Source organism: Oncorhynchus kisutch, linkage group LG2 (assembly GCF_002021735.2).
Source record: "Oncorhynchus kisutch isolate 150728-3 linkage group LG2, Okis_V2, whole genome shotgun sequence".
Classification (NCBI taxonomy): domain Eukaryota; kingdom Metazoa; phylum Chordata; class Actinopteri; order Salmoniformes; family Salmonidae; genus Oncorhynchus; species Oncorhynchus kisutch.
In genome coordinates, this window is record NC_034175.2 from 64,234,784 (window position 1) to 64,262,693 (window position 27,910).

General features: G+C 43.0%; 2 protein-coding genes across 6 annotated transcripts in view; one reads left to right on the forward strand and one right to left on the reverse strand.

The window, feature by feature from the left end:
* sytl5 (synaptotagmin-like 5) overlaps window positions 1-18,810 on the reverse strand; it is an 83,619-nt gene extending 64,809 nt beyond the window's left edge. Inside the window, exon 1 of one of the 3 annotated variants that reach the window (XM_031799850.1) lies at window positions 18,559-18,810. The gene's annotated coding sequence lies outside the window, so the exon portion shown is untranslated. The remainder of the gene's footprint in view (window positions 1-18,558) is intronic. The other 2 variants (XM_031799848.1, XM_031799853.1) reach the window with 2 other exon arrangements.
* Window positions 18,811-19,672: 862 nt separating this feature from the next.
* On the forward strand, window positions 19,673-27,819 carry LOC109870150 (dynein light chain Tctex-type 1-like). 3 transcript variants are annotated; one of them, XR_004204551.1, is made up of 6 exons: window positions 19,673-19,828; window positions 20,717-20,758; window positions 20,896-21,019; window positions 23,587-23,664; window positions 24,243-24,643; window positions 26,661-27,819. XR_004204551.1 is itself a non-coding variant. In XM_020460515.2 (5 exons), exons 1-5 carry the CDS (start codon window positions 19,802-19,804, stop codon window positions 26,735-26,737), a joined length of 348 nt encoding a protein of 115 aa, XP_020316104.1. In that variant the 5' UTR covers window positions 19,673-19,801; the 3' UTR covers window positions 26,738-27,819. The 3 variants fall into 3 exon arrangements, 1 of the variants encoding a protein (XP_020316104.1); XR_002252108.2 differs by having other exon boundaries at window positions 19,688-19,828; window positions 24,243-24,342; XM_020460515.2 differs by lacking the exon at window positions 24,243-24,643.
* The last annotated feature ends 91 nt before the right edge of the window (window positions 27,820-27,910 follow it).

Genomic DNA, 27,910 nt, shown 5'->3' on the forward strand with positions numbered 1-27,910 from the left:
GTCGTTATTGCGTTGGACTAGTTAACTGTAATGTTGCCAGGTTGGATCCCCCGAGCTGACAAGGTGAAAATCTGTCGTTCTGCCCCTGAACGAGGCAGTTAACCGACCATTCCTAGGCCGTCATTGAAATTAAGAATGTGTTCTTAACTGACTTGCCTAGTTAAATAAAGGACAAAAAAATAAACAAAACGGCGCCCAAAAATACCGATTTCCGATTGTTATGAAAACTTGAAATCGGCCCTAATTAATCGTCCATTCCGATTAATCGGTCGACCTTACCAGGAACACAAGCATTTCGCTACATATGCAATAACATCTGCTAAATACAGTTGAAGTCGGAAGTTCACGCACACTTTAGCCAAATACATTTAAACTCAGTTTTTCACAATTCCTGACATTTAATCCTAGTAAACATTCCCTGTCTAAGGTCAGTTAGGATCACCACTTTATTTTAAGAATGTGAAATGTCAGAATAATAGTTGAGAGAATGATTTATTTCAGCTTTTATTTCTTTCATCACATTCCCAGTGGGCCAGAAGTTTCAATACACTCAATTAGTATTTGGTAGCATTACCTTTAAATTGTTTAACTGGTAGCCTTCCTTAACTGGTAGCCTAAATTGTTTAACTGGTAACTGGTAGCCTTCCACAAGCTTCCCACAATAAGTTGGGTGAATTTTAGCTCATTCCTCCTGACAGAGCTGGTGTAACTGAATCAGGTTTGTAGGCCTCCTTGCTCACACATGCTTTTTCAGTTCTGCCCACAAATTTTCTATAGGATTGAGGTCAGTGCTTTGTGATGACCACTCCAATACCTTGACTTTGTTGTCCTAAAGCCATTTTGCCACAACTTTGGAAGCATGCTTGGGGTCATTGTCCATTTGGAAGACCCATTTGCGACCAAGCTTTAACTTCCTAACTGATGTCTTGAGTTGCTTCAATATATCCACATAATCTTCCTTCCACATGATGCCATCTATTTTTTTAAATGCACCAGTCCCTCCTGCAGCAAAGCACCCCCACAACATGATGCTGCCACCCCCGTGCTTCACGGTTGGGATGGTGTTCTTCGGCTTGCAATCCTCCCCCTTTTTGCTGTTGTTCTGGGATTGATTTGTACTTTTCGCACCAATAGAAGTTCATCTTCAGGAGATAGAACGTGTCTCCTTCTTGAGCGGTATGACGGCTGCGTGGTCCCATGATGTTTGCATGATGTTTGCATACTATTGTTTGTACAGATGAGAGTGGTACCTTCAGGTATTTGGAAATTGCTCCCAAGGATGATCCAGACTTGTGGAGGTCTACAATTTTTTTTCTGAGGTCTTGGCTGATTTCTTTTGATTTTTCAATGATGTCAAGCAAAGAGGCACTGGGTTTGAAGGTCGGCCTTGAAATACATCCACAGGTACACCTCCAATTACACCTCCATCATTTTCTTGAATTTTCCAAGCTGTTTAAAGGCACAGTCAACTTAGTGTATGTTAACTTCTGACCCATTGGAATTGTGATACAGTGAATAATAAATTAAATAATCTGTCTGTAAACAATTGTTGGAAAGATTACTTGCACAAAGTAGACGTCCTAACCGACTTGCCAAAACTATAGTTTGTTAACAAGAAGTTTGTGGAGTGGTTTAAAAATGAGTTTTAATGACTCCAACCTACGTGTATGTAAACTTCCGACTTCAACTGTATGTGTCTGCGACCAATAAAATTACATTTCACTCCTGAGGTTGCACCCTGTTGCACCCTGTTGCACCCGCTAAAACCACTGATTATTATTTGACCCTGCTGGTCGTCTTTTGAACGTTTGAACATCTTGAAGAACAATCTGGCCTTAAATGGCCATGTACTCTCAATCTCCACCCAGCACAGCCAGAAGAGGACTGGCCACCCCTCAGAGCCTGGTTCCTCTCTAGGTTTCTAATCTCCACCCGGCACAGCCAGAAGAGGACTGGCCAACCCCAGAGCCTGGTTCCTCTCTAGGTTTCTAATCTCCACCTGGCACAGCCAGAAGAGGACTGGCCAATCCTCAGAGCCTGGTTCCTCTCTAGGTTTCTAATCTCCACCCGGCACAGCCAGAAGAGGACTGGCCAACCTCAGAGCCTGGTTACTCTCTAGGTTTCTAATCTCCACCTGGCACAGCCAGAAGAGGACTGGCCATCCCTCAGAGCCTGGTTCTTCTCTAGGTTTCTAATCTCCACCTGGCACAGCCAGAAGAGGACTGGCCAACCCCCAGAGCCTGGTTCCTCTCTAGGTTTCTAATCTCCACCCGGCACAGCCAGAATAGGACTGGCCACCCCTCAGAGCCTGGTTCCTCTCTAGGTTTCTAATCTCCACCCGGCACAGCCAGAAGAGGACTGGCCAACCCCCAGAGCCTGGTTCCTCTCTAGGTTTCTTCTTAGGTTCCCGCCTTTCTAGGGAGTTTTTCCTCGCCACTGTGCTTCTACATCTGAATTACTTGCTGTTTGGGGTTTTAGGCTGGGTTTCTGTACAGCACTTTGTGACATCAGCTGATGTAAAAAGGGCTTTATAAATACATTTGATTGACGGATTGATTGATTTGTATGTAGGTTGGCTGTAATGATTATTTCTGGATGTTTTAGCCTTGGGACATTTAGGACATTTCCAGTTATTTTGCCAAGCATGGCCACTACTGAGAATAACTAGTTATATTTAATGAGATCGCTCATCAATGAAACCTAACCTTTAGACTTAATATGTAATCTTCACGGAAAGGCCTCTAGAAATACACACACACTTAATATAAACTTTATCTGAAGTTAAGGGGAAACGCAACAAATCAATTCTCTGCTGTCTATCTTACTGCATATAATACACCTCCTGAGGTAGGATGTCAGTCTCTTTGTACAATGAGGTGCAATCGATGGGCAGCCGGCCCATTTACAGCCAGCCGGAGATAAGACCTGGCATGCTGCAGGGAGATTGGGGATGTTTCTGGGATGAAATGCTTGTTGGGTATGGAGGAGGGAGCACCGCGAGACTTGATTATATGTGACGTGTCTGACCGAGCGGAATGGTCCTTGCCTGTGTCGACTTCACAAGTAGTCACTCACACACACTCCAATTTAACAACTAGGCACTCACACACACACACCCACAGACTCCAAATTCACAACTAGACACTCACACACACTCTGACTTAACACACGCACACACTGCCCCGTGGCCGGTAGCAGAGCTATCAGTGAACTAATGACCATCTCAGACCTGTCAGTCACATTCTCCTTGCTACCGTCAATCAGTCTAGAAAGTCTAAGAATACTATTACATACCTATCAATCTCACTCACTCATGCTGTTAGACACGCATGCCAATACCTGTTGAGAAATACTGCTAATTATTTCATGCCAATCACAATCCCATTTAAGCTTGACAATCACTGCAAATGTCTGAGAGAAATAACCACGGTGCTACACTAAGACGGAGAATCTGTTGGAAACCAATGATAAAAGGTACAACATTCTAATTCTATTTGTCGAAAAATATAGAAAAAATATAGTATACATTCAAATTGTGTTTCAGTCATCATGCGACCCTGACATTCCAAAAATACACAGTCCACATATGACGCCATTTTGTGATGAAATAACTGCAAGTGGCGGTTGGATGAAGTTTCCCCCTAGATGTTAATCAACCTCAAGTATTCCTACCCTATATTAACAATTAGGATTGGGGGTAGTACGCCGATTCTACTCATAGGCAGGTCCCCTATTGTGATCTGCTGCCTCAATTAATTTGACATTCACTGGGGCAGGGGGCCGAATAAATAAAGAGTCCTACAACACACACACACACAGGTCTGGATAGGGTCACTTGTTATATGTATGTAATAAAGGACACGCATACAGTAACAATGGAACATCATTGCCCTGCAGCAATTTTGTACAACCCATCATAGCGAATCTGAGTAATCACCAAACCATGTCCAAGGCCACTGCAACTTCCTGTGGGGCTCAATGAAGCAGAAAATTGGAAAAATAGATTAAGCCATCTGAGTATTTGTCTATATAGGCTTACTTCACCCCTTCCTTTGTGCTGGCACCTGTCCTCTCTATTCCTCATCACTCTCCTCCTCCTTTCCTCTCCTCAACTTTTCTCCTTCCTCTCAAACCTGTCCTCTCCATTCCTCATCCCTCCTCCTCCTCTCATCCCTCCTCCTCTCTCTATTATTCATCTCCCCCTCTCCTTTCCCCCTTTCCCTATGATTGGTTTTGTTGGCTTCCTCCATCTCCCTCCTCATTTCCTCTCTTGTTATCTGCTCTCCTACTGCCCCTGAAGGAATGCATCTCCTCGTCGATGCTGTTAATGACCTGCGTGTCTTTTGTCCTCTAAATGAGAGATGCCAGCATGCACAGGCCAAAATTAGCATGGAAACACCAAGCCTATGCACCGAGATGACAGTCCCCTTCAATCAAACACACACCCACAGAGAGAAAAAGGCAGGAGGAGGAGGGAGAAAGGGAGAGAGGGATAGAGACAGAGACAGAGACAGAGACAGCGACAGAGAGAGATAGAGATAGAGATGGGGAGAGAGAGAGAGAGAGAGAGAGAGAGAGAGAGAGAGGAGAGAGAGAGAGAGGGAGAGGGAGAGGGAGAGGGAGAGGGAGAGGGAGAGGGAGAGGGAGAGGGAGAGGGAGAGGGATAGAGATAGAGATAGAGAGAGAGAGAGAGAGAGAGAGAGAGAGAGAGAGAGAGAGAGAGAGAGAGAGAGAGATAGAGATGGAGAGAGAGAGACGTAAAAGAAGAAAATAAGGGAATAACGAGCGGTGGCGGGAGGGGAGAACGGTAGAAAGAAATCACCTTTGACCTTTATCATTGATAGTATTGTTGTACACTCTTAGAATAAGATGCTATGTAGAACCTAAAAGTGTTATTCGGCTGTCCCCATAGGAGAACCCTTTGAAGAACTGTTGTTGGTTCCAGATAGAACCTGTTTGGTTCGAACTAAAACCGTTTTGGGTTCCATGTAGAAACCTTTCCCCAGAGGGTTCTAAATGGAACCCAAAATTGTTCTAGCTGGAACCAAAAAGGGTTTTACCTGGAACCAAAAAGGGTTATCCTATGGGGACAGCTGAAGAACAGTTTTCAAACATTTTTTTTCTAAGAGTGTACGTGTCATATTCTGTGACATTGTGAATGCCAGGGAGGGATTGCTTATGAGTCCTTGAGGAGAAGCCTTGGCAACGATGAGACAGAAGTAAACCAAGGCATGCTGAGAACAAAACACAATGGGATGATATCATTATCGAACAATGATTGGGTTTTCACCCTCATATCTATCATGACATGTTGCTACAAGGAGTCATCATGCTGGTTGAGTCACAGTCAAAGAGAGAGTATGGTTTTTTAAACAGCCAAACCCAGCTTTCTTTGAAAACGTTCTATTCTATAAGTCTTTGTTCAAAATTATACACAAATAACACTGAAATCAACACTTGTACTTAGAAGCCCTCTCCCCCACCTTTCCAACTCTTCTGCTGTTCTCAAATTAATTACCAATCAGCTCTGGGTGACAATAATCCATAGAATTTCTAACCTGGCTAATATGGCTATGCTGGGCCTTCCGAGTGGCTCAGTGTTCTAAGGCACTGCATCACAGTGGTTGAGGCCTCACTACATACCCGGGTTTGTTCCCAGGCTGTGTCACAGCCGGCCATGACCCGGGAGACCAATGAGGCGGCGCACAATTGGCCCAGCGTTGTCTGGGTTAGTGGAGGGTTTGGCCGGCCCGGGATGTCCTTCTCCAATTGCGCTCTAGCGACTCCGTGTGGTGGGCTGGGCACCTGCAAGCTGACTTCGGTCGCCAGTTGTAGTGTTTCCTTCGACACATTGGTGCGGCTGGCTTCCGGGTTAAGTGAGCAGTTTGTCTAGAAGCAGTGAGGCTTGGCAGGGTTGTGTTTCTGCGGATGCGTGGCTCTGGACCTTTGCATCTCCCGAGTCCATACGGGAGTTGCAGTGATGGGACAAGACTGTAACTACCAATTGTATATCAAGAAATTGCGGAGAAAAAGGGGTAAAAGTACAAAAACATTTTTGATATATAATAATATGACTAACAGGCACAAAGAGAGTGACCAGTCCAGTTCATAGCACTGAGACGGCACTTGTGAAGGTGGTAAATTACATTTTAATGGCATCGGACCGAGGCTCTGCATCTGTCCTCGTGCTCCTAGACCTTAGTGCTGCTTTTGATACCATCGATCACCACATTCTTTTGGAGAGATTGGAAACCCAAATTGGTCTACAGGGACAAGTTCTGGCCTGGTTTAGATCGTATCTGTCGGAAAGATATCAGTTTGTCTCTGTGAATGGTTTGTCCTCTGACAAATCAACTGTAAATTTCGGTGTTCCTCAAGATTCCGTTTTAGGACCACTATTGTTTTCACTATATATTTTACCTCTTGGGGATGTTATTCGAAAACATAATGTTAACTTTCACTGCTATGCGGATGACACACAGCTGTATTTCAATGAAACATGGTGAAGCCCCAAAATTGCCCTCGCTAGAAGCATGTGTTTCAGACATAAGGAAGTGGATGGCTGCAAACTTTCTACTTTTAAACTCGGACAAAACAGAGATGCTTGTTCTAGGTCCCAAGAAACAAAGAGATCTTCTGTTGAATCTGACAATTAATCTTAATGGTTGTACAGTCGTCTCAAATAAAACTGTGAAGGACCTCGGCGTTACTCTGGACCCTGATCTCTCTTTTGAAGAACATATCAAGACCATTTCAAGGACAGCTTTTTTCCATCTACGTAACATTGCAAAAATCAGAAACTTTCTGTCCAAAAATGATGCAGAAAAATTCATCCATGCTTTTGTCACTTCTAGGTTAGACTACTGCAATGCTCTACTTTCTGGATTCCCGGATAAAGCACTAAATAAACTTCAGTTAGTGCTAAATAAGGCTGCTAGAATCCTGACTAGAACCAAAAAATTTGATCATATTACTCCAGTGCTAGCCTCTCTACACTGGCTTCCTGTCAAAGCAAGGGCTGATTTCAAGGTTTTACTGCTAACCTACAAAGCATTACATGGGCTTGCTCCTACCTATCTCTCTGATTTGGTCCTGCCGTACATACCTACACGTACGCTATGGTCACAAGACGCAGGCCTCCTAATTGTCCCTAGAATTTCTAAGCAAACAGCTGGAGGCAGGGCTTTCTCCTATAGAGCTCCATTTTTATGGGTCTGCCTACCCATGTCAGAGACGCAAACTCGGTCTCAACCTTTAAGTCTTTACTGAAGACTCATCTATTCAGTAGGTCATATGATTGAGTGTAGTCTGGCCTAGGAGTGGGAAGGTGAACGGAAAGGCTCTGGAGCAACGAACCGCCCTTGCTGTCTCTGCCAGGCCGGTTCCCCTCTTTCCACTGGGATTCTCTGCCTCTAACCCTATTACAGGGGCTGAGTCACTGGCTTACTGGGGCTCTCTCATGCCGTCCCTGGAAGGGGTGCGTCACCTGAGTGGGTTGATTCACTGATGTGGTCATCCTGTCTGGGTTGGCGCCCCCTCTTGGGTTGTGCCATGGCGGAGATCTTGTCTCAGCCTTGTCTCAGGATGGTAAGTTGGTGGTTGAAGATATCCCTCTAGTGGTGTGGGGGCTGTGCTTTGGCAAAGTGGGTGGGGTTATATCCTTCCTGTTTGGCCCTGTCCGGGGGTGTCCTCGGATGGGGCCACAGTGTCTCCTGACCCCTCCTGTCTCAGCCTCCAGTATTTATGCTGCAGTAGTTTATGTGTCGGGGGGCTAGGGTCAGTTTGTTATATCTGGAGTACTTCTCCTGTCCTATTCGGTGTCCTGTGTGAATCTAAGTGTGCATTCTCTAATTCTCTCATTCTCTCTTTCTTTCTCTCTCTCGGAGGACCTGAGCCCTAGGACCATGTCCCAGGACTATCTGACATGATGAATCCTTGCTGTCCCCAGTCCACCTGGCCGTGCTGCTGCTCCAGTTTCAACTGTTCTGCCTTATTATTATTCGACCATGCTGGTCATTTATGAACATTTGAACATCTTGGCCATGTTCTGTTATAATCTCCACCCGGCACAGCCAGAAGAGGACTGGCCACCCCACATATGCTCTCTCTAATTCTCTCTTTCTTTCTCTCTCTCGGAGGACCTGAGCCCTAGGACCATGCCCCAGGACTACCTGACATGATGACTCCTTGCTGTCCCCAGTCCACCTGACCGTGCTGCTGCTCCAGTTTCAACTGTTCTGCCTTATTATTATTCGACCATGCTGGTCATTTATGAACATTTGAACATCTTGGCCATGTTCTGTTATAATCTCCACCCGGCACAGCCAGAAGAGGACTGGCCACCCCACATAGCCTGGTTCCTCTCTAGGTTTCTTCCTAGGTTTTGGCCTTTCTGGGGAGTTTTTCCTAGCCACCGTGCTTCTACACCTGCATTGCTTGCTGTTTGGGGTTTTAGGCTGGGTTTCTGTACAGCACTTTGAGATATCAGCTGATGTACGAAGGGCTATATAAATACATTTGATTTGATTTGATTTGACCAGTCCTCACCAGCAGATCAATGTAATGAATACAGAAGCTAAAATCTATTGGGCGGTGGGGGTGAGCAGAGGGGGTGGGCAGTGGGGGTGAGCAGAGGGGGTGGGCAGTGGGGGTGGGCAGTGGGGGTGGGCAGTGGGGGTGGGCAGTGAAACAGTCCGTTGAAAGGAGAATGAACTCAGTTATGGCTTGGTTGTTTCTATCCTTTGCCGCAGAGTCATTACAAGGAGTGGTGAGAAGCTGGGTTCCAACATACGTCATCTGTAGTGCAGAGGTGAGCGGTCTATCAGCTTATCAGTTCATTACTTAATAACTACCTACTGGGCACAGATGTCAACGTCCAGTTTTGAGAGATGTCATCGAATTGTCGACTAATGTGAATTCAGTGTAGACTCAAGAAACACCAAGGCATGTTGTTTACCTTTTATTTCAGATTGAGTTCAAATAAGATGATAATGGTGTTTGGTGATGACTTTGAGCATCTCTAAGTTTTCCTATGTTTACACATTATCACATTGAACTTTTTTTAAACACAGTGGAAACAACATTTGTTCCCAGTGGGAAACTTCTTTAGAAACTTTAAACAGTTCAAAACAAAACGTGAGAATACTTGGCCTGGGCTAGATGAACTAGAATCACAGATGGATTCTTCACTCTGATAAAACTGTGATGAAGCAAGAGGGATTAAGTTACATATCTGATCTTCAAGATCTATCAGACATGACACCTCCCCTGCTAAGATTAGGATGCAAGAACCCTTTGTTCTTTACTGCAGTGGTTAATGGTGGCTTTATAGTTTTTCTGTGTGTGGAGAGCTTAGAACAGAACAGAGAGATGCTTGTGCTGGATAAAGATGAGTCCATCCTATTAACCCAGATTCAGGAGTGCTGCGGTCTCACTGAGAACTGAAAGAGGCTGGAGACGTAAACAGCCTCCTCCTCCTCCGGCAGAAAGCACCAGACTGAATATTTAATAGAACCCATTTCAGATTCACTGCTGCTTTTAAATGTACTTCCGCTTCTCAAAGACGAGGCTGGCTGCTGAATAACTGAGTAGGGCTGAGCCTGAGCAGGGAATCCCGTTGAGGTGTGTGTGTGTGTGTGTGTGTGTGTGTGTGTGTGTGTGTGTGTGTGTGTGTGTGTGTGTGTGTGTGTGTGTGTGTGTGTGTGTGTGTGTGTGTGTGTGTGTGTGTGTGTGTGTGTGTGTGTGTGTGTGTGTTTGCGTCTGCGTGATGTGTGATGTGTGATGTGTGTGCCATGTGTGTGTGAGATATCATTAAAGAACTGTAGAGTCCAGCGGCATTCACTAGGTAAATACTAGACAGAAGATGCCCCCCTTCCATCCCTCTCTACACCCCTCCCTTCTTATCCCTTCCCCTGGGGTTGGCAGAAAGACCTTTGTGCCTTTATGCGGGATGGGCGGTGGTAGGGAGAGGGGGGGGGGGGTCACAGGTAGAGGTGTACACATGGGGAGGGAGCTGAGAGAGGGATGCATGGCAGGGCAGTGCATCGTGATTGGCAATCTATTATCCAGTCCAGTCACTTGTCCTCTGCAATGTGTAGAAAATTACTTTTCTCCCCCTGCTGCTGCAGCTTCTTCAAGGCTGTTTGGTTCAGTAGTTGGTCCTGCTGAAGCGGGGTTCTCCCTGATTGCCTTGCTGGCTGGCTGGCTGCAATTGAACGGAGACCGCCACAGTCTTCTGAGCCCACGAGTCAGGGCTCCATACTTCATACTAAAAGGCAGTGTAGTTGCAGCGTTGCGGTGTGCACACTTCAGAGGGGGAGCAGGGATCAAAGCCAGCGAGTGGGAGGGAGGGAAACCCAGCACGACACAAAAACACAGAACATCACAGGCACAACTATGCAGCATTTCCCCCACCAGCGTGGTGTATTAATTGCAGTACAACACAGCAGAGTCCAACACAACATTACTCCAGAACATTCTAGAACAGTCTGGAACACTGTAGCACTGCATTGAACACCATGCACTGCACAGTTTAGCAAAGCACATGGCAGCAATTCAATTCAAAGGAATTTAATTTGATGAGACTTTATCAATCCCTCATGGCATTGATAAGACTTAATTACCGTATTCCTCTCATGTCTTTGTCAGGGCACAAGTTCACCCATACTCCCAGTTGCAAACAGAAAACCACATCATATGAATGGCACAAACATGGACCCAGCACAGGCCCCAATCCAGGCTGACTGGCCAAGTAGCCACTGGCTGGAGGAGCCAAGGGAATAGTAACATAAGAGGTTTATGAGGCAGTCTCAGAACAAATACTGACAACACACACACACCTCCCTGTGTGTTGAATCCTACATTCCCTGGTCTCCTAGACAGCTCTGCAGAGGTTGATGTCTAATTCCCTGTGACTGGATTCTCTGATGGATGAGCTCTCTGCCTCCCCCTCTCCTGCCTCCCCCGCTGCCCCCTCCCCTGCCTCCCCCTGTCCTGCCACCCCCTCCACCGCTGACCCCTCCCCTGCCTCCCCCTCTCCTGCCTCCCACACCGCTCCCTCCCCTCTCCTGCCTCCACCTCTGCTGCCTCCCCCTCTCCTGCCTCCCCCTCTTCTGCACCTCCCTCTCCCCTCCCCTGCCTCCCCCTCTCCTGTCTCCCCCTCTGCTGCCTCCCCCTCGCCTGCCTCCCCCGCCTCCCCCTCTCCTGCATCCCCCTTTCCTGACTCCCCTCCGCTGCCTCCCCCTCTCCTGCCTCCCCCGCCTCCCCCTCTCCTGCCTCCCCCGCCCTCCCCCTCTCCTGCATCCCCCTTTCCTGACTCCCCTCTCCTGCCTCCCCCTCTCCTGTCTCCCCCTCCCCTGCCTCCCCCTCCCCTGCCTCCCCCTCTCCTGCCTCCCCCTCTCCTGCATCCCCCTCTCCTGCCTCCCCCTCTCCTGCCTCCCCCGCCTCCCCCTCTCCTGCCTCCCCCGCCTCCCCCTCTCCTGCATCCCCCTTTCCTGACTCCCTTCTCCTGCCTCCCCCTCTCCTGCCTCCCCCTCTCCTGTCTCCCCCTCTCCTGCATCCCCCTCTCCTGCCTCCCCCTCTCCTGCTTTTATTCTTTCTTAAACATGCTGCTCTCCCTCCTTCTCCCCCTTCTCTCCTGTGTGTGACTTATCTAAGTGCTTGTTCGTGGTTAGAGGGACATTAGGCGGCCCTCATAAATGTTCTGCAGATGATTCATGGCTGGGGAAATCCAGGGAGTGTAATGACTACAATACTACATTATAATGTGCTGGTCTTGTGCTGGGGACATATTTTTGATGATTGAATGTTTTTCTGAAGTTTAAAATAGAGCTACAATAATTCTAAAACCAGATTATTCTAACCAATGTCACATGGGTATCTGAACAAACAATAGCACAGGAAAACTATTTGTATTTTTGATGGTTCATTGATAATCTCTTTGGACACCTCTTCCATTTCTCTCCCATTCCTCTCCATCCTTTGCGATGAGCACGAGGCTTTCGCTTGACAAACTTGCATTGCGCCGTCAAATTCGCTCTCGTTGGTTTTGAAAAAGGCCCTACAAATGATCCAGTTGAATCTATTAAATTAAAATGACCGTCACACTTGCCTGTGGCCATGTAACTTTGAACCAATGTAAGTTTAAAACGTGCTATGTTAATATGAAACATTTTGATTCATGCTATTCATGCTATTGCAAATGCAAGACTGGTCCCTGCAGCTATAGCTTACTAATTACTAGGTTAGTAGACCTACATGCTCTCGAGAACCCAAGGCATTACATGTAATTAAGAAGGCATTCTACCTTATCCTAAGGGTTCTTGGCTATAAGCACCACTTACCAGTGGGACCATTTGAACTACAATCCCTATGCTCTGTTTTAAATTTAGAAACGTCAATAATCATCGCTTGTGATGCGGTTTTCGAAACATATGGAATTATCTTTCATATCAGCGAGAAAGAATCTTTCAAATGAAAAAGATACACTTACTGTAGCAGGTCAGATCCATACGGATGTGTCCCTCCAGCCGGCAAACTACACTGCCTCCCCTGTTATGCTTACACACAGGTGTTTGAGCACGATAGATAGCTAATTAGCACAGGTGGGCATCTCTGTTTTCTGTCTGTCTTCTGTAAACAAGCGCTGTAACATGGAGATATGGCCGTGTGAGAACCCTAACCCTATAAAGGTGTGTAGTAATTTAATCTTTCTTTTTTTTATTGTTATTTCTCACTGCTATGAAAGATAATTCCATATGTTTCAAAAACTGTACCGCAAGCGTTAGCTCTTCAAAAAACTAACCCGGCCAGAAGATACCTTCGTGAAAAGACGCTGAAGGTAGTTAGCGTATATGAATGGGCGAGGTTAGTACAGGCAAAATGTGTAAATTGTTGTTTCAAAATAGCCCAATAATAGCCCATCGAAAGGAACATTTGCTGATAAAAATCTATCTGTCATGGGCATCATTTTTGTAAGCATTTTTTTATATATATATATATAATTAGCCTAGAAGTCTACAACTCTGTCTAGACAACAAAAACAAGTCCGATAAATTGACCATTGTCAAACCAGTTTCTAGTAGGCCTGCCCACATGATACTACAGTTTCCTATATAATTATATAGTACTTACTATCTGAAGTTAACTGTAGTAAATTGTAGTATACTGTAGAACATTATACTCCACAGTGTAGTATCCCTCAATCATGTGCTGTACCTACTATAGATTTGTGTAGTATACTGTAGAATACTATACTACCCACTGTAGTATTCCTTGATCATGTAGTGCTTAATATAGAATGTTGTAGTATACTGTAGAATAATATACTACACACTGGAGTATGTCTTGATCATGTAGTGCTTACTATAGAGTGTTGTAGTATACTGTAGAATACTATACTACCCACTGTAGTATTCCTTGATCATGTAGTGCTTACTATAGAATGTTGTAGTATACTGTAGAATGCTATACTACACACTGGTGTATCTCTTGATCATGTAGTGCTTACTATAGAATGTTGTAGTATACTGTAGAATACTATACTACCCACTGTAGTATTCCTTGATCATGTAGTGCTTATTATAGAATGTTGTAGTATACTGTAGAATGCTATACTACACACTGGTGTATATCTTGATCATGTAGTGCTTACTATAGAATGTTGTAGTATACTGTAGAATACTATAATACCCACTGTAGTATTCCTTGATCATGTAGTGCTTATTATAGAATTGTATATGTCACACCCTGACCATAGAGAGCCTTTTATTATCTATGTTAGTTAGGTTGGGGTGTGACTAGGGTGGGCTATCTAGGGTATTGTATGTCTATGTTGGCCTGGTATGGTTCCCAATCAGAGGCAGCTGTTTATCGTTGTCTCTGATTGGGGATCATATTTAGGCAGCCATTTCCCCCACTGTGTTTTGTGGGATCTTGTTTGTGTGTAGTGGTGTGTGATCATTCTATGACTTCACATTTAGTTTTTGCTCTTTATTGTTTTTGTGAGTTTCATTTCAATTAAACATGTGGAACTACGTACGCTGAGCCTTGGTCCGACATTCATTATAACGATTGTGACAGTATAGTATACTGTATAATACTATCCTACACACTGTAGTATCCCTCAATTGTGTAGTGCTAACTAAATACTACAGTAATGTCCGCAAAAGCACTAGTGTTAGCAAAACGCTACTGTTTTTTTCACTATAGTAATATTAACGTATTTAATTTGCATATACCCCACCCATTCCCCTCCCCATAGCCCAATTTGTGACACCCATGAATGAGAACCCTACTGTACATGGCAAGTATAGACCATAAATTGCATTCCTTAAAGTGAAACTATCCATTTACACTCCAGTCTTACCTACAAGAGGTCCGCTCAGTAATGATTTATTCATCCCGCTTCCGCCTGCACCCTGAGCTTTTCATACCCACCCACCCACTGGCTTTCTGTCTAACTCCCACCCACAACTGTCTTCCTGTCTAACTCCCACCCACAACTGGCTTTCTGTCTAACTCCCACCCACAACTGGCTTTCTGTCTAACTCCCACCCACAACTGGCTTTCTGTCTAACTCCCACCCACAACTGGCTTTCTGTCTAACTCCCACCCACAACTGGCTTTCTGTCTAACTCCCACCCACAACTGGCTTTCTGTCTAACTCCCACCCACAACTGGCTTTCTGTCTAACTCCCACCCACAACTGGCTTTCTGTCTAACTCCCACCCACAACTGGCTTCCTGTCTAACTCCCACCCACTGGCTTCCTGTCTAACTCCCACCCACAACTGGCTTTCTGTCTAACTCCCACCCACAACTGGCTTTCTGTCTAACTCCCACCCACAACTGGCTTTCTGTCTAACTCCCACCCACAACTGGCTTTCTGTCTAACTCCCACCCACAACTGGCTTTCTGTCTAACTCCCACCCACAACTGGCTTTCTGTCTAACTCCCACCCACAACTGGCTTTCTGTCTAACTCCCACCCACAACTGGCTTTCTGTCTAACTCCCACCCACAACTGGCTTCCTGTCTAACTCCCACCCACTGGCTTCCTGTCTAACTCCCACCCACAACTGGCTTTCTGTCTAACTCCCACCCACAACTGGCTTTCTGTCTAACTCCCACCCACAACTGGCTTTCTGTCTAACTCCCACCCACAACTGGCTTTCTGTCTAACTCCCACCCACAACTGGCTTTCTGTCTAACTCCCACCCACAACTGGCTTTCTGTCTAACTCCCACCCACAACTGGCTTCCTGTCTAACTCCCACCCACAACTGGCTTTCTGTCTAACTCCCACCCACTGGCTTCCTGTCTAACTCCCACCCACAACTGGCTTTCTGTCTAACTCCCACCCACAACTGGCTTTCTGTCTAACTCCCACCCACAACTGGCTTTCTGTCTAACTCCCACCCACAACTGGCTTCCTGTCTAACTCCCACCCACAACTGGCTTTCTGTCTAACTCCCACCCACAACTGGCTTTCTGTCTAACTCCCACCCACAACTGGCTTTCTGTCTAACTCCCACCCACAACTGGCTTTCTGTCTAACTCCCACCCACAACTGGCTTTCTGTCTAACTCCCACCCACAACTGGCTTTCTGTCTAACTCCCACCCACAACTGGCTTTCTGTCTAACACCCACCCACAACTGCATTCCTGCAATTCTATTTTAGGCGTATATGACCCAGCTCACTTGCTGATGATCGCAGCAGTTGTCTGCCCTAAAGGCCATATCAACATGTGCAAAAAATAACCTGACAAAACGATTAAATACTACACAAAAAAAGGTTAATACTACACAAATAGACACTTGCATCGGCCAATAGGCTAGACGTAGTCTGAAGAGAACAGAGTTGGAGAGATTTACACTTTCTCTTGAGCTATACCCTACCTTTTAGGAGTGGGATGATTTTCAGATGGAGACAAATATGGGTGAACAATATTTATTTCTAGGCAATAGTCAACTATAGTCTAATCATATTTAGGAAGTACATTTTCTTGGAACTACAACAGCCCTATCTTTCTCCGCCCATATATAGGCTACAGCCTACTATTTTAGTTGAGACCACAGGTGCACCTGATCTCACACATCTGGCCACTGAATTTGAAGCAGCAAGAATGATGACAGTGGACACTTGCATTTTTTCTTGAGCTACGTTTTGCATATTGGATATAGCCTACCTTTTAGGAGGACGATTTTCAGGCAGAGAGGTATGAATGGGTAATCAATATTTCAGTAGTGTAAAGTACTTAAGTAAAAAAATACGTTTAAGTACTACTTAAGTCGTTTTTGGGGGTATCTGTACTTTACTATTTATATGTATTAGCTTTTACTTCACTGCATTTCTTAAGAAAATAATGTACTGTTTACTCCATACATATTCCCTGACACCCAAAAGTACTCATTACATTTTAAGAGGTTAGCAGGACAGGAAAATGGTCCAATTCCCACACTTGTCAAGAGAACATGCCAGGTCATCCCTAAACTAAACACAAATGGCTTCCTTTGTAAATGATGTCTGAGTGTTGGAGTGTGCCCCTGGCTATCCGTAAAATAAAACAAATAAGAACATTGTGCCACCTGGTTTGCTTAATATGAAGAATTTGAAAGAATTTCTACTTTTACTTTTGACACAGTATATTTTTGAAATTAAATTTACTTGTTATACTTAATTATATTTTAAAACAAATAGTTTTAGATTTAGTCAAGTAGTATTTTACTGGGTGACTTTCACTTTTACTTGAGTCATTTTCTATTAAGGTGTCTTTAGTTTTACTCAAGTATGACACTTGGGTGCTTTTCCACCATCGCAATATTTAATGATAAAGAAACGGCTCGCTCACCATGGTAGCCTATGCGCGCGAAGCGCTTTTTCCTTTTCGACGATTATCAATAACACGTCGACTCACGTCCACTTCATTCCAGTATGAATATTTATTTACAGACACTGTAGCAAACTATATAGTACAATCATATTTAAGTTAATTTCCTTAGAAAGATAAATGCCACATGATCCTCCACCCATGCATAGGCAGCCTAGTGTATTTCATTGAGACCAAACATAGAGTATACGCGCTCTTGGTCTCGCACACTCAATTTGAAGAGGGGAGGTAGGCTCCTTATTAACTTGAAGCAGTGCGTTCTGAGTGTGTGAATAATGCGACAGAGACGTGCTTTAAATACAATAGGCAGGCCTAAACTAACGCATACAAAGCAGAAAGACGACCGGTTCCATTATAATGGGAAAGATGGGTTAATCTGTGGACATCGGAGGGTTGGAGTTAAGAACTGAATGAATGGTGGATTAGCCGCGGAGGGTGAAAATCCAGCACTTCAACAAATTGGAAAATAGGAATATATGTATAATTCTGTAACTACAGTTACCATCGATGTGAGCGAAATAGCTGTAAGTAGCAGTATAAATATTGTTATATGTTAGTTTACTCCACTTAGGGTATGGGTGGTAGGGTGGTGGTGGTAGGGGGGTGGGGGGGCAATCCTGCAGGAATGCTGCCCTCTACTACCTACATATAGTAGGTTTCTGCAAAACACTACAGTAAATACTACAGTATACTACTAATGTCAGCAAAAAACAATACAGTAAATACTACAGTATACCACCAATGAATGCCAAAACACTACAGTAAATAACACAAGGCGACAGGTAGCCTAGCGTTTAGCCAGTAACTGAAAGATTGCTGGTTAGAATACCCGATGACCAAGGCACTTAAACCGTTTACAGCACATTTTACTGCACCTAAAAATAAAAACTACAGTAGCCTTTGCGGAGTCCCTAACCACTGGATGTCCGGTTTTCGGGGGAAATGGAAAGAGAGCAACTTCAGCATTTGGACGTTAACAAGGCAACACTCCATCTTAACTCGTCCACATTTCCCTGTATTGGTTGAACAGTGCAGAAAAGAACCTCTCCCGGCAGTATTTTTTCTTCTTGTCAAGACAAGTATGTAAGGGTTCTAGTTTCAGGCATTTATTTTACACCTGTTACGTTAGGTTAATACTACAGTAAAAAAAAAACACTAGTCTACAGTGAATACTATAGAATATAAATATAGTAATACTACAGTGTTTATACCATAGTATACTATAGTATTTTTCACGTGGGTGGAGAGCACAAAAAAAAACAATTTTGCTGCATTGCACCTGTCCAAACAAACACTTGTAGGCGAATGTAGGTTAGTTGAGACCTCACCTGAACTGAAACGTTTCATTTTATAATGACTATATAATTTAATGAATTTTCCATCATAAAATTATTTTGAATGTTTGTAACAAGTTACAGTATGAAATCAATGAATATAGTCTAACCGCAATTAGTAGCAAAAACTGCTTGTAGTTTAGGCGATCCTATGAGTGGTAACCACTATAATAATGCTATCGCGTTGGGAATGGCTGTGGTCTTAGTCGTTTGTTACGTCTTCGTCGGGAATCCCCTTCTCATAATCATTATGGGACACCGCAGTGCATGTTTCACACAACCACCATCAGAAAATTATAACGTTTCTGTAAAGATTGCAACAGAAACCCTCTCTTACCTGAGAATTGCACTACAGCAAGTGGTGGCTTGGTGTGTCGTGAGAGTGGCTGGTGGTGGAGCCTGTGGAGTCCGTCTCTTGGCGCGCCTCTGTGGCGTGTGATCACAGCCGTGGCATCAACAGCCCCGCTCCGCGCAGCAGCCGGGTGCTCCGGTGTGTAGGGGGCGTGGTCACAGTTTCGGGGAACCAGCTGGGGCAGCTTCTCTGCTATCTGCTGAACCCTATTTAGGGTTTAAATTATCCAGTGGCAATGTACGGTGATATTGAATATCCTAATAATATCCAATTGACTCAATAAGTCATACCGCAGTATCACATTATTTGTTCATATGTCTTTCTCTCTGTGTGTTAAAAGCGTGAGGAAGAAGTGTTCCAGATCTAGGTGCAGATTGTGATATCGTACCCTACTTCTGCCCTTAGCTGTTACGGGATGCAATTATAGCGTTACAATTATATAATCACAATTATAGATTATAGCGTTACAATTATATAATCACAATTATAGATTATAGCGTTACAATTATATAATCACAATTATATAATTACACAGAACACTGAATTATAGGATTTATTTTTTGTGAACAACTGTTTTCATTAGACCAATTTAAAAAATATTTATAAAATGCCTTGTTTAAAAAAATATATAGGCAAGTCAGTTAATTAAGAACAAATTCTTATTTACAACGACGGCCTAGGAACAGTGGGTTAACAACCTTGTTCAGGGGCAGAACGATATTTATTTCCTTGGCAGCTCAGAGATTCGATCTAGCAACGTTTCGGTTACTGGCCCAACGCTCTAACCACTAGTCTACTAGACTACAAACGCACCCCTGTCGGGCCAACACCATTCCCGACCTCCGTCAAAAACACAATATAAAACACAAACACATACAAATCAAATAATAACAATAAACAAACATTAAAATCAAATAAAAAAGTACATACAAGATTGTTTACCACTATATCACCACCAATGAATTATAGGATCTCTGTGGATAAAATATGATAATATATATAATGATAATATATATGAAAGTGCTATATGATCCACTATCTCGAATACCTCTCACCGCCAGGTGGCAGTCAATATAATCTACTACTCTCACTTGCAGTCGTTGTGGGTGCGTCTTGCCTCACAGAGTCGCTTTCTTTGATTATCTCCATCTCAGTGACAGATAATCTGAAAAAACAACAGACTCGGTGAAGAACCTTGTCGAAAGTGGAGCATTTTGCTTTTAAAGCAATGGAGGAGTACAATTCCGGAGAGGAGGTAGATTGTGCATTAAGCTAGATACAAATTTCAGACTTTGACACTGATTTCAAACGGCCGAGTTAGCTAGATGAATGGTCAGCTAGCTAGATAACGTTAGCATGCATTGCATTGAGGGTGCTGGCTTTGAAAACGTATCTGACGAGTACATGAGTATTTAATTAAGTAGTCAAATGAAACTGACACGATAATATACACCTTTCAAACATTTGTCATGCAAATTATGTCATATTATTGCATGTGGGGATTTTGTAAGCTTAGCAGCTAGCTGGGTGTGGTCAAATCAATCAGACTGGGCTGGGCAAGACTTGATTAGTAGCGCGCTAGCATCTATCAACATTCAGCATAGGCATATCTACAGTATTATACAGATAAAACCTTCGGCTGTCCCCATAGGGTTTTACATGGAACCCGAAATGGTTCTCCTATGTGGACAGACGAAGAACCGTTTTAAGTTCTAGATAGAAAAAAAAGGTACTAAGAGTTTAAATATGTAACGTTGAATCTACTTAGCTGTAAATCTTCCAGTAGCAGGTTGCAGTACACATTTTCTCTGTGCAAGTTATTCTGAAGATCCTATCAACAGTTAGCTATGAGTTTATTGCAGCAGTCCTTCCTCCCGGGGCTTGCCTGAAAGGATTTGATATCTAGTCTTGACAGCTGTAGTGTTGACTAAGTTCTCACAGAGTGGACTGTCTGTCTGTGTACCCTAATTTGTTGTGCAAGGAAAAAGTAGGTCAGCTACTTTTGTGTGAATGAATGCTCAACACTCAACAGCACAAGCTTTTTGTTTTGAGTTGTATCATAACAAAGTAATCCACACTTTATGTTAAATGTTTTTCATAATTATAATTTTTATATATATTTTTATATCGTTTGGAATCACAGGTGTCCTTCAACGCAGATGAGGCCAGTGTCTCAGTTAAAGAGGTAAAGGGATATTTGAAACATGTTTGTCAGCAGTGTTATTTCTTGGATGGTAAAGATGATCAAAAACACTGATTATCACTTCATAGATGCTTGACTGTGTTGTCTTCCTTACTGACTGTCTGGTGTCTGTGTCTCAGTGTGTCGAAGCCATCATTGGAGGACTAGATTACAACCAGAACAAAGTGAACCAGTGGACTGCCAGCATCGTGGAGCACTCTCTCACCCAACTGGTCAAGCAAGGGAGACCATTCAAGTTCATAGGTATGATTGTAAGGATGTTATAACACAAGGAAGTTATGGTATTACAAGAGTCACTCAACAATTAGTCACATCGAAGTGGTGAGAAAACATACAGTACCAGTCAAAAGTTTGGACACATCTACTCATTCCAAGGTTTTTATTTATTTTTACTGTTTTCTACCTTGTAGAATAATAGTGAAGACATCAAAACTATGAAATAACACATGGAATCATGTAGTAACCAAAAAAGTGTTTAATAAATCAAAATGTATTTTATATTTAGGATTCTTCAAAGTCGCCACCCTTTGCCTAGATGACAGCTTTGCGCACTCTTGGCATTCTCTCAACCAGCTTTATGAGGAATTCCCAAATATGCTGAGCACTTGTTGGCCACTTTTCCTTCACTCTGCGGTCCAATTTGGAATTTCTTTCCTTAATGCGTTTGAGCCAATCAGTTGTGTTGTGACAAGGTAGAGGTGGTATTCAGAAGATAGTTCTATTTGGTAAAAGACCAAGTCCATATTATGGCAAGAACAGCTCGAATAAGCCAAGAGAAACAACAGTCCATCATTACTTTAAAACATGAAGGTCAGTCAATCTGGAAAACTTTGAAAGTTTCTTCAATTGCAGTCGCAAAAACCAACAAGCGCTATGATGAAACTGGCTCTCATGAGGACCATCACAGGAAAGGAACACCCAGAGTTACCTCTGCTGCAGAGGATACGTTCATTGGAGTTAACTGCACCTCAGGTTGCAGCTCAAATAAATGCTTCACAGAGTTCAAGTAACAGACACATCTCAACATCAACTTTTCAGAGGAGACTGTGTGAATCAGGCCTTCATGATCAAATTGCTGCAAAGAAACCACTACTGAAGGACACCAATAATAAGAAGAGACTTGCTTGGGCCAAGAAACATGAGCATTGGTCATTAGACCGGTGGAAATATGTCCTTTGATCTGATGATTCCAAACTTGAGGTTTTTGGTTCCAACTGCTGTGCTTTTGTGAGACGCAGAGTAGGTGAACGGATGATCTCCGCATGTGTGATCCCACCGTGAAGCATGGAGGAGGAGTTGTGATAGTGTGGGGGTGCTTTGCTGGTGACACTGTCTGATTTATTTAGAATTGAAGGCACAATTATCTAGCATGGCTACCACATCATTATGCAGCGATACGCCATCCCTTCTGGTTTGTGCTTAGTGGGACTATCATTTGTTTTTCAACAGGACAATGACCCAAAACACACCTCCAGGCTGTGTAAGGGCCATTTGACAAGTGTGATGGAGTGCAGCATCAGATGACCTGGCCTCCACAATGACCTGACCTCAACCCAATTGAGATGGTTTGGGATGAGTTGGACAGCAGAGTGAAGGAAAAGCAGCCAACAAGTGCTCAGCGTATGTGGTAACTCCTCCAAGACTGTTGGAAAAGCATTTCTCATGAAGCTGGTTGAGAGAATGCCAAGAGTGTGCAAAGCTGTCATCAAGGCAAAGGGTGGTTACTTTGAAGAATTTCAAATATAAAATATATTTTGATTTGTTGAACACTTTTTTGGGGATTCTACATGATTCCATATGTGTTATTTCATAGTTTGAATGTCTTCACTATTATTCTATAATGTAGAAAATAGTAAAAATAAGAAAAACCCTTGAATGAGCAGGGGTGTGTGAACTTTTGACTGGTACTGTAGATGCAGCAAAAGTTGAAGTTGTTGGTATCCCTTAGAACAATGGTCACCAACCAGCTGAGTGAGCATACATTTAAATAATTTGCTTTTTATTTTACTGGGCTAATGGTGCCTGCATCCGATGGTCAGTCTCAGAGGAGGGAGAGAGCAGCAGACTGAGGGTCCGTTTCTCAACATCCCTCTGCTCTCCCTTTCCTCCACTAACACTGACCAAAAAGGGACACCGTCTTCCAGCTGATGCCGAAACTCGAGTCGCACCGCATTATTTTTGCCTCATGCACAAATTCATGTTGTTACTCCTATGAACAGAGAAAGTGAAATATTCCTTGATATTAAAAAAGGCCCAAGCCGCTAATAATAACAACAACGCAAGCCTATAGATACTTTCCTACTCATTCATTACTGCTGCAGGGATTGTTGTAGCGTTGAGTGTAAATAGGAAGAACGCACATTTTATGGGTTATAAAAGTGTTGACTACAAAGTGTTGGCAGTACTGAGTAAGAACTTAAACATGAACTCAGTCATAAAAACAGCAGCTCTTTGCTGTATTAGTCATGGTTTTAACAGACCAATACATAATATAAAAAATAGGAACACAAGGCTTTATCATTGGGTTTTTTACAGAAATGTTTGGCGATCGACTAGAAATGCCTTGGAGATCGACAAGTCGATCGCGATCGACCGGTTGGTGACCACTGCCTTAGAAGAAGGCTACTCTACTCCACCCTTAACAAGCTGGATGATGGGCCCTGTGTGTGCTCCCGGTCGCAAAGTGCTGTATAATAGCAGTATGATAGAGGTATATCTATATGATAGCCTTTGTGACCAAGAGCAAAGCCCTGTGCATGACAGAATGCCTACAGCAGGAAATGTATCTTCAACATGGTCTTGTGTTGCAGTGAACTGTGCCATCATGCAGAAGAGTGGTGCTGGTCTCCACACGGCCAACTCCTGCTACTGGGACACTGCTACTGATGGTGAGAGAGATGAAACCCCCACGCATACTGTACTAACCTTTGAACAGCCATTTGCTTTTGTTGTGCTAATGAACAGTGTATTACGTTTTGGCTTATTCAGAAGGGTGCAACAAAGTATGGCCCGACCGATATGGACCTTTTTAGCGCTGTATCGGCAATAATTCCACCAATAACTGATATTTAATAAATAGGATAGGGAAAAAAGGGAATCTTATGCTTATCTGAACATTGTTTAATTTAAGGCTGTCCCCGACTACAAAAAATCTTGGTCGACCGAGTCTGTTCTTTTGACCAATCGATTGGTTGAAATGTTAAAACTGATATTTTTCCATATATAGACATATCCTATGTGTTTTAATCAAATCCACTATATGCACAGAGCTAGTCTGATTCTTTAAGCGAACTGTTTGATGAAATAATTAAGACACAAATGACTAGAGGGACTCCGACCACAATTGATTTGATTGTGCCGCCTGGCTCAGACTTACTGCGTTTTGTAAAAAAAAAAAAAAAACCCCAATAAAAACAGTGAGTGACTGTGTGACTAGCACCCGTTCTCTCTCTCCTCCCTGCTGCAGAGACCACCGCAGAACATCATTGTGTGCACCGCTGTCCGTGTTGCTGAAGCTGCAACATGATTAGACATTTGACTGAAAAGTGATGTTGACGAAATCCCTGGTTTGTTTAGTCAAAACATTCCCTATTCCCTCAGCCCTTGCTCTCTTTAGGTGACACATGTATGCATCACATGCCCGTGGCCAATAGGGCCTGACCTATAGCATATCATAATCACATCAATAAATTGGTTATAAACAAACTCTGAACATTGTAACACGTGACAGCAAAATGGATGCAGAGGGCGTGACAAATAAACTGGAAACGGGAATGTTTACTGGTTGCGCTGGAGGTAAAGGGCAAGCCAGATGTGTGGAGTACATGTGACTAGTTGTGGAAAACACTGGAGATCAAGAAAAAGAAGGTAAGGAGCAAGCTCTGTGTGCATATTAAGTCTGTGTGTGCCATACAGGTGCTGTTAGATTCCAATATAATTTTTCTGACCATTTGCAACAATATAAACCAGTTCTAAGCATTCCAGAGAGCCGGTTGGAACGGTTTTTTGTGATGGATTTATTACAACAGTCTCATTCATCCGTGAAATGGAACGGTTTAGGCCTATTTATTATTTACTCAAATTAGTCTTTGGTTGCTTTATTTTAGAACTAAAATGTTTGATTGCATTTCACATCATGAATGACTCGTATGCTGTGTGTCGACATGAACAAATAAATGATTGATTGATACAGTGGCCTGTATAACTATTGAAATACAGGCCTAAGTAAGTTATGTTATTAAGACTAAACAGGATGCGCTCTTAGGTCTGCAGCTTGATGGTAGTTATACAAGGCTGCTATACTAAGACCACTAATGATAATGACATTACTTATTATTATAATAACAATAAGGGGTTCAAGGAAAAAGGAAAGTTATTTTTATTATAAATATTTCTGACAATTTGGAACAGTGTACACAACACAATGTATGATAAATAATACCAGAAAGGCTGGTCTAACGAGAGGAAAAAGTGTAAAGCCTTTATTACAGCAAAGATGAAAAATAGAAGAATTTGTGAGATTATTTCGTGAGGCTTGGTTCTCGTGGAATCAATCAACCAAACACTCACAGGCAACGGAAACAGTATCTTTCTTATTTCTGTAGACATACAGTACCAGTCAAAAGTTTGGACACATCTACTCATTCCAGGGTTGTTCTGTATTTTTACTATTTTCTGACCTCAAACCAATTGAGATGGTTTTGGATGAGTTGGACCGCAGAGTGAAGGAAAAGTGGCCAACAAATGTAGGAACTCCTTCAATACTGTTGGAAAAGCATTCCTCATAAATCTGGTTGAGAGAATGCCAAGAGTGTGCAAAGCTGTCATCAAGGCAAAGGGTGGCTACATTGAAGGATCTCAAATGTAAAATATATTTATATATTTGTTTTGGATACTACATGATTCCATATGTGTTATTTCATAGTTTTGATGTCTTCGCTATTATTCTACAATGTAGAAAATAGTACAAATAAAATCCCTTGAATGAGCAGGAGTGTCCAAACTTTTGACTGGTACTGTATATAGATTTATAAAGCCAGTCACATTTAACAGTTAGGCTGTTTGCTATTATGCACCGAGCAACATGGTCTGGAATAATGCGCCAATTCAACAGCGCACTGATGTGTTTCAGAACCGCGGACAGCTACCACTATCCAACGTGGCAGAAAGCGCATTTGTTATAAAATATTCACATTTTTATTTATGTTGTGCCATTGTTTCATAATATAACCAAATCAAATTTCAGTAGCACATGTCTTAGACTGATGGAGTGTGCCATCCCATCGGCCTCCAGAATGGATCAGTCCACTCAGACAGGAGCCAATCAGTCTTGTACAACATGATTATACTTTATTTTATTTTATTGCTACTGCTCGACTAAATAAGTCTCGGTCGTCCAACAGCCTATCGACCAAACAATCGACCAGTCGACTAAATGGAGTCAGCCCTAGTTACATTATTGTCACAATGTAAGAAATCAACATTTGAAGCATATTTCTTGGACAATTGCTCTTTGGGATGGTAATTTATGAGAACTCGGTGTGGAAAAATGACCCTTTTTTTATTTTCCCACTGTAAAACAGTATGTTGGCAGATATATTGGTACATTTTGTCACCCAATTGGTATTGGACCCTCCAAAAAAACATTGGTCGGGCTCTAATAGAAAAGTATTGTACTGTACATACATGATTCCCTGTGATTGTCTGGAAAAAGGAATCTGCTCATTCTGTTTCTATCTGCGTATGTTTTGAAATGTTGCTCTCCACTGAAGAAGCCACACGTTGGAATCTATTTTGTGTGTCCAAATTGGTTCTGATATGTTGAATCTGATTGGTTGAGATCTAGTGGGTTGACCTGATTGGTCTTTGTGGTGTCCTCCCACAGGAAGCTGCACGGTCAGGTGGGAGAACCGCACCATGTACTGTGTGGTGAGTGTTTTCGCCGTGGCCTTGACCTGTTAACATCCCACCCCCCCCACCCCCCTTCTCGCACTGAGCTGAACACAACCTGGCATGCACCAGCACCACCAAGCCTTGAAGATCCAAGCTGATTACCAATGCAAATAAATGTCTGTTGTACAACATCTTTCAACCCCACACTCTCAAACTTTGACCACTCCCAATGGGAACCATAGGATGGGAAATTGTGATGTTGCTATAAGTGGTGGATACATAGTGTTGTCTGTGTGTAAATGTAAATGGACCAGTAGTTCTAGAGATATGCTCAGCATGGACTTAGAAAATGGAATTAACCACACTGGACGTGGAAAATTATTTACTAAATCAATACATCCCATTTACAGTTTCAATAGTGTGTCGTAGTTGAACCACTATAAAAAAATTATAATAATTGGAGTCTCAAAGCAGAGGTCAGGTTTTTATACATTCCTAACAGAGTGCAGAGAGAGACATTGGAGGTTCTGTTGGAGCATTGCAGGTTTATGACGGTGGACGTTCTCTTTAAGAATGTGTATTATATTTATTCTAAGATCATTCCCCCTGGATTGTTGAAGTTGTAGCTCTCCTGCATGTTGTATCACATTTACCTCACTAGCCCTTATGTCATTTGTGATATTAAATCGACTGAAAATGCTCATGACACTACAAGTATGACTTGTGACTGACCGTGTTTGTACATTGACCTTTGTCATTAAATGTATTATTTAACTATCGTCACATGATTTCCTGGTGTTTAATTGAGATGTCTCACCAGTAAAGCAGGTTGACAGAATAGCTCATGAGATTTAGGATGGGGTGAAACAAGTGCAACTGCTGGTTTCTTACCTTACACACATTCCTGTGCATAAGGGGGTTGTGGTAGTTGAGGTAGTAGTTATGTTAATTATCTTTTGTTGTTACAAATTGTCTAATTGCTGAACTGTTGTTGTAATAAATTCTATGTACCAGATGGGATTTTAAAATAAGATAGAGAGGAATTAGGATGCTTACTAATCACAGATGTTTAAAACGAGCACTGCAAATCTTCGTTAAGCCTTTAATGTCTAAACATAGACTCACCTCATCTATTAAAACTCACATGACTAGCTTGTCTCAGAGTTTATTCATTTTTCATTAAGGCAAATGATGAGCATGAAAAGAGGCCAACGCATGAGAATCTGTCTGTACAGGTCTGAG